At 31.0% G+C, this 12974-nt stretch overlaps 2 protein-coding genes across 3 annotated transcripts; both read right to left on the bottom strand.

Moving 5' to 3' along the window:
• Positions 1-5457: 5457 nt before the first annotated feature.
• LOC109602047 (uncharacterized) lies at positions 5458-11282 on the bottom strand. 2 transcript variants are annotated; one of them, XM_049965989.1, is made up of 17 exons: positions 11184-11282; positions 10530-10806; positions 9698-10352; positions 9507-9645; positions 9190-9453; positions 8808-9139; positions 8699-8750; positions 8477-8647; positions 8217-8424; positions 8083-8164; positions 7814-8034; positions 7382-7763; positions 7219-7327; positions 6267-6621; positions 6006-6214; positions 5834-5953; positions 5458-5779 (listed from the first exon to the last, which is right to left on the bottom strand). In XM_049965989.1, exons 2-17 carry the CDS (start codon positions 10624-10626, stop codon positions 5567-5569), a joined length of 3609 nt encoding a protein of 1202 aa, XP_049821946.1. In that variant the 5' UTR covers positions 10627-10806; positions 11184-11282; the 3' UTR covers positions 5458-5566. The 2 variants fall into 2 exon arrangements, with proteins under 2 accessions (XP_049821946.1, XP_019873928.2); XM_020018369.2 differs by having other exon boundaries at positions 10530-11276.
• An 812-nt stretch (positions 11283-12094) lies between these two features.
• LOC109602039 (protein Dr1) lies at positions 12095-12942 on the bottom strand. The gene is made up of 2 exons (XM_020018359.2): positions 12507-12942; positions 12095-12455 (listed from the first exon to the last, which is right to left on the bottom strand). Exons 1-2 carry the CDS (start codon positions 12745-12747, stop codon positions 12175-12177), a joined length of 522 nt encoding a protein of 173 aa, XP_019873918.1. The 5' UTR covers positions 12748-12942; the 3' UTR covers positions 12095-12174.
• Positions 12943-12974: the final 32 nt, after the last annotated feature.

The following is a 12974-nucleotide window of genomic DNA, read 5'->3' as shown; positions in this document are numbered from 1 at the left end:
ATTATAAAAGAAAAATGAAAATAGTCGAACTAATAAGTAATGTAAAAGTTTGTTTGACACAAAATCAAATCGATAATGATGGTAAGCATAATTTTATCAAGAATTTTGTTCTTCTTTGTGATATTTCAGATGATATTCTGTTGTGGTTCCTATATGAATTAACCAATTTTTACAAAAAACTGAAACATCAATATTTTTTTATTATTAGTCTTCTAATAAAATTAGAGATCTTTACCAATATTGCATATCAAATCGACTTTTTATCAGTTTTTACCTTATGCTTTGTGAGTTTTTATAAAAACAATTATATTTGTTATAACAAATTTATTTTTTAGTGTTTATTTTTTAGTGTTTATTTTGCTATTATATGATGGAAGCTCGGATGACGCAAATTATAAATTTCGCAACAGAACTTAAAGAAACAGACAAGTTTCAATTTAAAAGACCACTAAAATCATCCTTGTTGATGAAAGCAGTCTTGCTACAATACTTTATATTTTTATTTTTAAGTGCTTCTTATTTTTTTATGTTAGCACCTTGGTTCTATGAAAAACCACAATTTTCTTTTCAGGTGTTCACTAAAAATTATAAATATTGTACGTATTTAATTTACTTAAGCATGTGTCCGTTTATGGTAATTTTCTCAACTTTGCCAATACAATTATTAACGATTTATTTATCATATTTTGTAATACAAATGGTACAGATTAAAAGAGACTTTGAACATCTTCAGTTTATAGGTGGAATGAGTCAATCTGCAATTAATACCTTTCTAAAACACTCTTTTGGGCACTTTAACTTAGTTCAACGGTAAGGGATAACTCTTAATTTAACATATAATTATTTAGAAATTATTTAAGGTATATTAAACGATTTACACATTTAGCTGAACCATTAGTTATAGCATTATTTTTTTGTGGAGTTGGAATATTGGTAACTTCAATCGTCGATGTTATAAAGGAATGTCATGGCGTAGTCACGAGTATGCAAAAATAAACTTAAATTTTCATTTTAGGAAGAATATTTTTTGAACATGATACGACCTCTTCTTAGTATAATATCCGGTATTTTTTTTGTCGGGTGTTTTGTTTTTATAGGACAATTTTTTACGAACCAGGTATTAAAATATGCCATTTGTAATAGAATCAAAAATAATTTTATTTTAAGATGGATGACTTGTATTTGACAGTACTGGATTGCTCTTGGGACGAATGGAATATCGAAAACAGAAAACTCTATTCTAGTTTCGTGTTAGTGACGCAAAAAACGACTCGTATTGGTTTTATGGGAATAATCAATGTTGATAACTCATTGATTTTATTAGTAAGTAATTAAATGTTTTAAAATGTTTATGACTTATACTATTAATTTTAGCTTTTTCAAAGAATTTATGGATTTATATCATGTTATATAAACACTAGAAATATGTAAAGGGAAGACTAATATTGTTAATGTCTCAATATTCAGTTTTTTATGTTACCACTAAACACACAAATAAACTGAAGTATGCTATTTATGAAACATAAATAATAAATTAGTTATTAATATTAATTAATAGAAACCATAATTATTATTTCTATTAGTTTTTGGATATTGTTAGAGAAATCAATTATTCCATACTCAATCACAAAAAATGAAAATTCTCGAATTTATAAATATCATAAAATCTTGCTTAACACTAAGTTAAATCGGTGATGATGGTAAGCATAATGTTATTAGGAATGGTATTCTAATTTGTGCCGTTTCAACTGAGAGAAAAATTCCATAACTGATAAGAAAGTACGAAGTTTATTAACTGGTTTGATTATTTTTTAACTACGGTTGTTTCTAGTATGTGTATTAAAATATCTAAAGATTAAGAACAAGTTAAGCAAATTGGAGAGAAATTGGGGATAATGACGGGTGCTTTGGACGTTTGTAAAAATTTCCTGGAAGAAAATGAGCGGCTAAGAAAAGGAAAATTACATTTTGAACAGTTATACATTAAAAAGAAAGGTAAATGCAGTCCAATTACAAAACTACAATTACTGAAAAGGACGAGATGTTGAAGGTTCTTTCTGAGGAGTTACAGAAGGAGAAAGATTATATCTCAAAGTTGATTCATGAAATTGCTATGCTGAAAAAAGACAAAACAAATAGAAAACTTTATTAATTTGTTATTCAAATCACTTCAAATTAGTGAATAAATTAATTTTAATACTTATTGATATATTGATTCGTTTGTATATAATTATTATTGTTATTAATTTATGGACTTAGTAAACTAAGATAAATATGTAACAGAAATATGAATGTTATATCAAACTTGATTATAATTTCATAACTAATAAATGTTTGATTACTATCAAATCATGGTTTAATTTCTTTTGGTCTAAAATAATGTTTACACATTGATTTTATTTGGAACTACCTAAATATTTTAAGAAATGTTTGATATTACCATTAAGACAAATAGAATTGTGGAGTTCTATTTAATTATATAAGAAAAATGAAAATTGTTGAACTTATAAGTAAAATAAAAGTTTCTTTGACACAAAGTCAAATTGATAATGATGGTAAGCATAATTTTATCAAAAATATTGTCTTCTTTATTATATTTCAGATGATATTCTGTTGTGGTTCCTGTGTGAATCAACCCATTTTTACGAAAAACTAAAATATCAATATTTTTTTATTATTAATATTGTGATAAAATTAGAGATCTTTATCAATATTGCATATCAAATAGATTTTTTATCTGTTTTTACCTTATGCTTTGTAAGTTTTACCAGAACAATTATAATTTGTTTGTAACTATAAAGCTTATTTTTTAGTGTTTATTTTGCTATTATATGATGGAAGCTAGGATGACGCAATTTATAAATTTCGCAACGGAACTTAAAGAAACAGACAAGTTTCAATTTAAGAGAGTACTAAAATCATCCCTGTTGACGAAAGCAGTTATTGTTATTTATTTGGCACTTTAATTTAGTTCAGCGGTAAGGGTTAACTATTAATTTAGCATATAATTGTTTAGAAATTATTTAAGGTATATTAAACATTTTACACATTTAGCTGAACCATTAGTTATAACATTATTTTTTTGTGGAGTTGGAATATTGGTAACTTCAATCGTCGATGTTATAAAGAAATGTATGAATTTAAATTTTGTTTTTAGGAGGAATATTTTTTGAACATGATACGACCCCTTATTAGTATAATATCCGGTATTTTTTATGTGGGATGTTTTGTTTTTATGGGACAATTTTTTACGAACTAGGTACTAAAATATGCCATTTGTAATAGGATCAAAAATAATTTTATTTTAAGATGGATGACTTGTATTTGACAGTACTGGATTGCTCTTGGAACGAATTGAATATCGAAAACAGAAAACTCTATTCTAGTTTCGTGTTAGTGACGCAAAAAACGACTCCTATTGGTTTTATGGGAATAATCAATGTTGATAACTCATTGGTTTTATTAGTAATATATTAAATGTTTTAAAATGTTTATGACTTACTATACTATTAATTTCAGCTATTTCAAAATAGGCTTTATATCATTTTATATAAACACTAGAAAAATGTAAAAGAACGATTAATATTGTTAATGACACAATATTCAGTTTTTATTTTATGACTAAGCACGCAAATAAATTGAAGTATGCTGTTTATGAAACATGAATAATAAATTAGTTAATTAATATAAACCATAATTATTATTTCTATTAGTTTTCGAATATTGTTGGGGAGTTATACTCAGGCACAAAAAATGAAAATTCTCGAATTTATAAATATCATAAAAGCTTGTTTAACACAAAGTCAAATTGATGATGATGGTAAGAATAATGTTAATAGGAATAATGTTCTAATTTATGTCATTTCAGCTGAGATTTTGTTCTGGTTCTTGTATGAACTGACTAAATTTTACCAAGGATTCAAACATCCATATCTTTATATTATCAGTCTTCTATTAAAAGTAGAAATCTTTATGAACGTTGCATATCAAGTAAACTTTTTATCAGTTTTTATTCTTTGCTTCGTAAGTTTTGTGTTAACATTTTTGAAATGTTGTAACTAACACATTTTTAGGTGTTACTTTCATATCACACGATGAAAAGTTATTACATTCAATTTATAAATTTCGCAACAGTACTTAAAGAAGCCGACAAGTTTCAATTTAAAAGGCCACTAAAATCATCCCTGTTGATGAAAGCAGTTCTCTTACAATATTTCATATTTTTATTTTTTGGTTCAAGTTACTTTTTTATGTTCGGGCCTTGGCTCTATAAAGGGGAATATTTTTTTTTTCAATTGTGTACTAAAAAGTATAAATTTTTAACGCATTTGGTTTATTTAAGCATGTGTCCATTTTTGATAATATATTCAACTTTACCGATACATGTAATGGTGATTTATCTATCATACTTTGTAATTCAAATAATACAGATCAAAAGGGATTTCGTACACCTTAACTTATTAGACGAGAGTAAACAATATAAAATTAACGTATTCTTAAAATACTACATGAAGCATTTCATTCTGGTTAAACAGTAAGTGTTTATTGTTAATTTTATTTTAGCACGATTGTACCGCAATTTTTTAAGGCACATCAAACATTTTACACAAATAGTAGAGACAACAGTTGTGGGATTGTTTTCTTGTGGAGTTGGAATATTAGTAACTTCACTAATAGATATTCTAAAAGAATGTAAACCCAAGTTTTATGTCTGCAAAAATTATAATGTTGATTTTAGGAGGATGAATTTTCTAACATGATTCGTCCATTATATAGTATAATATCTGGCACTTTTTATGTGTGGTGTTTTATTATCATAGGACAATTTACTATTAACCAGGTATTAATGTTTTACAATAAATAAAAGAAACAAATTAACTTCGCTTTTAAGATGGATGATTTGTATTTGACAATATTAAATTGTTCTTGGAACGAATGGGATACAGAAAACAGAAAATTATATTCTCTTTTCGTATTGGTGGCACAGAGGAAAACCACTATTGGTTTTATGGGAATGATTAATGTGGATAACACATTGGTTTTATTAGTAAGATATTAAATATTTTAAAATCTTTACTACTTTGTGTAATTTCAGATGTTTCGAAGAATTTATGGGTTTACATCATGTTATTTAAACACCACAAAAGTATAGTAAAAACTAAAAATATAAAATATTTGAAATAATAATTAATTTAATTAATATTTGAATTAATTAATAAATAATATTAATTGCACGTAAATGAACAAACAAATTAGTGTCATTATGAAAATTTGTAATAGAAGAATATTTTATTCTATTAAATAACAAGCATTTACTTCGATATTTATTATTAATCATAAAATGATATTAATATGCATTAAATGCTTTTCAATATTTATTAAAAGCTTAAATCCAAAGCAATTATGTTGATGAATATTAGTCAGTAGCTTATTGAAATAAATAACAAAATAAAACAATTAATAATAAATAATTATGTATTTAATATAATTATTAAATACTTAAAAAAACCAAGCCTATACATACTTCATAATAACAATATGTACGAATAACAATTAAATAAATCGATCACATAACTTGTTCGTCATCGTTTAAAAATCTCATAACCATAATCCTGACAAATCCAATATGATATCCAGTTGCCAAAAAAGTCGATGCTTGCAAATTCGGATTGTAAGCGACTTTATTAACAGCAGCCAATGGATAAGTATCCGCTTTACCTTGTTTAATGTCGGTCGTGAAATTGTTCTCGACACTCGCCGGAAAATCTTTGAAGGAATCCTGAAAGTCAATATTAAATGAAACAAACATTTAAAACCGCTGAATGAAACTTACAGCTTTCACGTCACAAATAACTACGCCGTACTTATCTACTGCCGACTTGTATACAATTGGTTCGTGTGTTTGCGTATCGGTTTTGGGTACTTTCGGCACAATTTTAACCGTGGATAGTACCTAAATTATTATGAATTAATAATAAATTACAACTGTATGCGTCATTTAATACTTTTCTATAAAATTTAACTCGTTTGTCGCTGTCCAGGCCACACAAAAATTGTTGTCCAAGATAAGTGCATACTTCTCCAATCGTATTTCCGTGCGCCACACAATTCAGCCAATCATTAGTCGATACATCTTTAACGGTAGCATAACTGGGCAATAAATGGGACCAATTGCTCGTGAAGTGCCGCACTTGTGTGATACTGGAACTGCAAGCTAAACAATTTTTGTAATTTTTATCATGTTGCGTGTGGATTATACAACTTACGAGCTGTGGTGTTGAAAGCCACGTCCGATCCGGTCACAACCCCCATCCAATTGTTGAACCAGGCCGAGCAGGTGAAAATGTTTCGTTTCCTGAAGGCGAAAATCACGTTCTGGGTCTTCAGGTCCCAGAAACAAAGATCACGATCGAAAGAGGTGGTTACCAGGACACTGCAGCCGGAATACGGCAAGATTTGGATGCCTGTTATGTAGTGATAGTGAGCTTGAAAAGATAGATACGGAAACAGGAATGATGTGCTGTTCTGTTGTATTTCTAGGAGGGTTGAATCCTTGGTGAGGTCGAATATTGCCACGGAACCGTTCGTGTAACCCACTGCTATTCGCTCGTGTCCAAACGCCTGTAATCAATAATAAAAAATTAATTAAAGACAAATACTTGGATTAAAAATTGTTATGTTGGCCCAACAACAAAATTTTGTCAAATCCTTTCTGGATACTCGATTATAATATATATTTTTTGTTACAGAATGTATCGAAGTTAATAATAATAACAATGAATAATAGATTCCCATTGTTTTAATTATTAAAATAATGTTTTTAAAAATAAATTTAACCCTTTATTCGGATGAATCAAGACTTGAGGTATATTTGCAGAAACAAAAATAAATAAGAGTATTTGAATATGAGTTCCTAAAATTATTTGATCTTTACTTTGATCGTAATAAATATGACTAAATAATGTTCTCAATGTTATTTTTTTAGTTAAAACATTTAGGAATGATTTTTTGTTTAATATCATATGTATTGGATGTATCCAATGAACCAACCAACCATTGGAAAGACGATGAAGCAACAGGGAAAGGGCATTCATTAAACGTAGTAAATAATTATTTTTGAATCATTTCAGGAAGGTCAATATCGGGACTAATTAACAGAGCAACTAGCTAAGCTAAGTGACTTTTTCAGTATATTATTGTATTTCGAGTTTTTCATACCTGTGACCAAGAGACTTTGGTAGCGTAAAACTTCTGTTCGGATAGCTTGTGGTCTTCGGGATGGCCAAACTTTAGTACTACCGATGGTTTTGGTTTATAAAACAAACCGCTACAAACAATCGTTGTTATTTATAAGTATATAACATAGGGGGTTAAAACTTACAATTCGTCCTCACTGAAAAACGGCACAGAATAAACGTAGACGTTACCATCACTCGCGGCGACAGCCAACAACCCCAGTCTACGTCTGTCCAAATCGTAACACCCGGACGGACACCATTCCAAATGCCAAACTGGTCCATAATCAAAAGCTAGACAAAACGCCAATTGCGGCTTAATTGGATCCTTGGAGCGGTTTCTCAATGAACCAAAGTGCCAGAATTGAATCAGATAGGGCTCGTGGTAGTTTTCGTTGTGGTAGTATTGAGAGTCGGGGTCGTTTTGCACCGCCACAGCCAAGAATTGGGGACTTTCAGTCACCGAGTCCGGAGTTGGAACCCAGGACATTGCCGTTATTGGTCCACCCGCAAAAATCGTCGCGTAACCTGTACTGAATTATGGTTATTTTATCCACAAAGGTTAATAAATGTGTTACCGTTTGAGTGCGTTTTGGTGTCAAATAGCTCCATGTTTTTGAACGAAATGTTTTTGGGATCGGGTTCACCGAAACCACTAGTGATTGCAAAGTCGACGTTACAAGAATCGTTTGACTTGGGCAAGTATGAGTCTAGCAACATTTCTTCTAATAACAGCCATTGGTTTTTATCGGCTTCGAATTTGTCAAACAACCGTGATGTACTGTAATTAAATTCCCGGCTAAAAATAAGTTGATTAGCAATAGTTTTTAAGTTTTAAACAACTTACAATTCGCGTGTCCATAAAAAAGCCTGTCCAAATAAGTTGTTATGCTTCCCCCTAATCCTAGGTATTAAAAATTTGGGACGCGCTGAAAAATTACCAATAAAAGCTACAATTTGTGAATTTTAAATCAAACCTACCAGATCCATTTTCATCAACTATAACTTTAGAAGCTGGTTTTCTAGAACTGTGAGAAGTAGCAGTCTGCTCCTCCACAGGTGCAATGTATTCATCTTTCACGTCGTTCAATAATTTGCCCCGACAATTTATGTTATGGACAATTTGAATATGACTCCTCACTTCAATCTCACTGTTGTCCAAAAACCAACAGTATTTGCAATTATAATACTGTAATTAAATAAATAATAATTTGATTTTTATAATTGTGATATTTTATTACATTTTCAGGCTGTTTATCACAGTTTTTCATATGATCAATTATTTCAGTAGCGGTCGGCTTTTCTATTTGGCACTCTTTGAATTTACACGTCACTTTTTTATTATCCTCTTCTTCGCCTTTCAACTTAGAAATAACATTTGGTTCATCCAGTAATAATTTAAAAGTGTAATGCTGAAAACCGACAGTTTATAATGTTGTAATTAAAATAAGTTTTCAACTTACTGTGTGCTGTAAGGGTTGTTGATCATCCATATTTTCAATAAAACTAAGCGCCCTAAAAATAAATTGAAATCAACTCAATAATAATAATATCAATATATAGATGACTTACTTTCTGTGGGCGCGTCTTTTGCCCGTTTCCATCACATCTTCAAGTTCGTTCTTTTTGGGTGGAGGCGTCAATATGGGAGTCATGTCAGGGTTCAACTTGTGCTTACACTTGAGATGCATGACCATGCTAACCGGCAACACTCTGTTGTCGCACAGTTCGCATTTTATCTTTAAGCCCTCCAGTTCATCTGCCGACAATTGACACATCGATCGATGCGACAAGAAACCTATTACAGACTTTTTAGATACTCCGCATTTTTCGCAAAACAAGGGCTTCTTCTCTTTATATAGTTTGTTCAGAATTGCCATTACTACGCTGTTGTCGTTCAAATCCTGAAATTATATTTTTAATAAATTGTTTAAGTTTGCAATTAATGTAGTACCAAAGGAGTTTCACCCTCTTTCCAAGCTAAGTTGGTGTGGGCTTTGTACTTGTGATGTTGCCACTGTGGTTTCTCGATTTTCAACTTACACACCCCGCAAACTACTTTACTATCGGGTAGTTTTTCTTTACCACACTCCTGCAAATGTTCTAAATATCCCAAGGATGTTGTCAATTTTAAATCGCACTTTTTGCAGTTCAATTCATTAACAGTCTCCAAAATATCATCGAGAACTTTGCGGTTTTTTTTAGTGTTTTTTACGGTCTAAAATTTAAAAATTAAAATTTTATAAACAAAACTATAATTATTAAAGTTACAGGTTGGTTTTCTCCAAGCCTCCAGCCGAAAGTATAGTGTTCGCGAGTGTTGTGATCGGCCCATTCGTCTGCAGGAATGTTTATTTTACATTCTGCGCAAGTCACGTTGCCATCCGTCACCAAATTGGATTCTTTAACGCTGCAAAACGGTTATTCAATATTTTACGGATTAAAACTGACGGGAAAAATACCTATTTTCAGTTTTAATCAACTCGAGCATATCTTTTATCGAATTGTTGGACTGCCGTTTCCGTTTTTTCGACTCCTCTTCGATGGTCCCCTCGTTGGAAATCCTACCCCGTTTTCTCTTCGGCGTTTCTCCTTCCGGATTTTCCATCTTGAAATAATCGACGCTTTGTCTCGATCGTGTTTTTGAGGGTGATTCGGAATTGTTATTTTTCGAATCCGACTTCTTAGATCCTTCTTTCGACGACGTGATCGAATCATTTTTGTCTGTTTCGTCACACGTTTCTGTTATAATATTGCTTTGTCTTGTACGTTTTTTGATCGACGAATTTACTTGTTTTTTACCGTTTATGACTAATTGATCTGATTCACCATTAGTTTCTAAATTATCAGATCTTCGACGTTTGTTAGTTGAAGATGTCGGTTTTATCACTTCTGTTTCTGATTTTAATTTCGATGTTTTTTTATTACTATCATCTTTATTGCTTTGATTCGAGTTCTTAGAATACGTTTTTAAGGCAGAACGATGAATATTGATTTCGCTATTAATTTTATTACTATCTGGCTTTTGTATGTCTGAACTGTTCTTAATATTAGTCTTATTGTTTTCACTAGTTTCAGCAGTTTTTGGCAATACAGAAAAATACTTAGTAATTTTACCTGAAAATTATTAAAAGACTTTCATAACAAACTTTTTAACAATTCAACTTTTTTGCAATATTTATGAAAAATCTTCTAAAGCTTCAAAGTCATATAATATTTAATAACAATTTTAAATATTTGATGTAAGCTGCATAATTTAATAATAACATGTTAAATTCCTAATTCTTTGGATACCTTTTTTTGGATTATCATTTGATTTATCCTGAGTCTTATCTATCACAGTTTTTTTGGTGTCATTTGATTTCCTGGTTCTTTTTGGCTTGTTCTCCATGTCACTTACTGATTGAGGACTTGATAAATTTTCAAGCTTTGCTTCAATAATCCTATGCAATTCAAAACTATTTAATGCCTCAACTTTTGCTTGTTTTGTGATGGTTTTGTGATTGTATGGTGACCTTTTTGCTCCCCTTTTAATTTTTGGTTTGATGGTCTTGGTGTCAGTTGATTGTACCTGTTGAATTAATCCTTGTTTAGGTTCCTCTGCTGTTAATTTTAACATAGTTGAGTCTGGAGGGTTAGTTGTAGTAGACATTTATCTAAAATCACTGCTTTTACAAAACATTTAAAAATATTGCAAATGTACTATAAGTGTTGCTACAACCATAAAAATACGTCAAAATTAAACCCCTTCAACACCAATCAATGAATACTCACGGACCCCTTTACAAAAATAGGAAAATTAATATATAAAATAACACATGGGAAAAAACTCGGGCATGTTTGGGATTCGAACCCTTGACTCTGACGTGGAACCGCATGGAAAAATCAATTTGTTTCACGTGGTTTCTACAATTTTCTGTTGTAACGCGATGCTTGATGTATACTCACGTGATTTTCCACTTTTTTATCACAAAATGGGGCACAAGAATCACAAATTGCGGGCCGTTCAAACCATTAAAACAACAAATTGACTTATCTGCACCAAACCATTAATCGTACAGCTATGCTTCATAACCTTGAACCTTACTGGTGTCGCCATCTTTTATTGGGTTAACGAAAATGTTTTTTTATAGTTGGTGCGTTTTGTTTGAATGAAATAAAAATCGGAGTTTAAAATTTCATTAACTTTTTATTGATTTAAGAAAATGCAAAATAAATAATTTCAGGGTAACAATTGTTTAAAAATTTAAACGTCTTTTTTTGAGTGGCAGACATTTTAGATACAATTCCTTACCCGCCACTTTTTCAAAAGTTTTGTTAACTACTAATTCATTTTTGTCGACCGTTTCTTCAAGGTTCTTACATTCAGGTTTGCAGTGTATTTTACAATATCTTTTTTTAAATGGTAAATTTTTGTACATATACATCTTTTCATCCACACTAATTTCTTTAGTTGCTTCAGTTTCCTCAAGTATTATTGAATTATTGTTTTCACAATTTGCGCCCGATTCAGTGGAAGAAATTTGAAGTTTTACTAAGTTTTCACTAAGGTTGATAATTTTGGGACAAATTGGTCCTTCAGACACATTCTTCTCGTCCATTTTCTTATAGTTTTCGAAATATTGTTCTACCTAAAGTAAGTGTCAAATTTTTAATTGTCAATGTATAAATTTGAAAATATTTCGAATTTTTAAATTAGCTTGTGTATATAAAGTTGATTTGCTCAGCTTTAAGTTGTTTATTTGAAAGCTTCAAAATGATAACAAAATTGTATACAACTTACGTTTTTATTCTCAACAAAAGGCATAAGTCATTGTCAACTTACTGAATAACGAGTCGGCAACAAATAAGACAAAATCTAGTCGCTGCTTTATACAAATAGTTTATTAAAATCAATATCATAGTAGACCTTATTCTAAATTATGTACAGAACAGAGTTTCAAGAGTAATCGTCATTGTCGTCGTTTGTGGGCAGAGCTGAAGCTTGGGCCTGTTGTGCGGCCGCCTGAAGCTGTTCCCACTGTTGTTGCTCTGCGAAGGCCTGCTCCTGCCTGGCTTTGGCAAACAGTTCCTGTTGTTGGCGCAAAAGTTCCTCCTCTGGTATACCTAAGTTCTCTAGTCTCGTGCTTTGACGTCTACGTTTTGCCGCCACCGCCTTGCAGTCTTTTAACACGGCCTCCGCCTCAGCGTGGTAATCCGCGAATCCGAGCTTGTCCAGCGCTAAAAACAAGATCAGTAACGCGTTTTTTTTTTAAATTGTTCAAGAGTTACCTAACAGTACGTGTTCGGCGTTGATGGTTTTTTTGTGTAGTTGATTACAAATTTCGTTCGCCTCTGAGCTCAACAGATGTATGAATTCAGTGCAACAGTTAAGTATCAGTTCTCTGGCGTCGTTGGCTATTCGCACAGACGGTACGAGTTCCTTTATCATTTTGTTGATGCTGGCTCGTGGCAACGTCAATTCCTCATCCTCCGTGTTCCCAGCGGTTCCGGCCAAGTTTGAATTCGACATGTTTCTATGTTTTGATTGCTTGAGATTTGTTATTGTTACGATATAACCTAAAAAGTTTGAAGCTCTTTGACATATGTCAGATGGTGGTCAATTATGAGGGTGACATTTATGTATAATTTGTCACAAGGTTAATAAAACATTATTTCCCTGTGATAAAGGAAATTTCTCAAAGAAAAAAGGCTAATATATATATATATATATATATATATATATTATTAGGGTATAAA

Source organism: Aethina tumida, chromosome 4 (assembly GCF_024364675.1).
Source record: "Aethina tumida isolate Nest 87 chromosome 4, icAetTumi1.1, whole genome shotgun sequence".
Taxonomy (NCBI): Eukaryota; Metazoa; Arthropoda; class Insecta; order Coleoptera; family Nitidulidae; genus Aethina; species Aethina tumida.
This window is presented reverse-complemented; position numbering and strand designations above follow the sequence as displayed.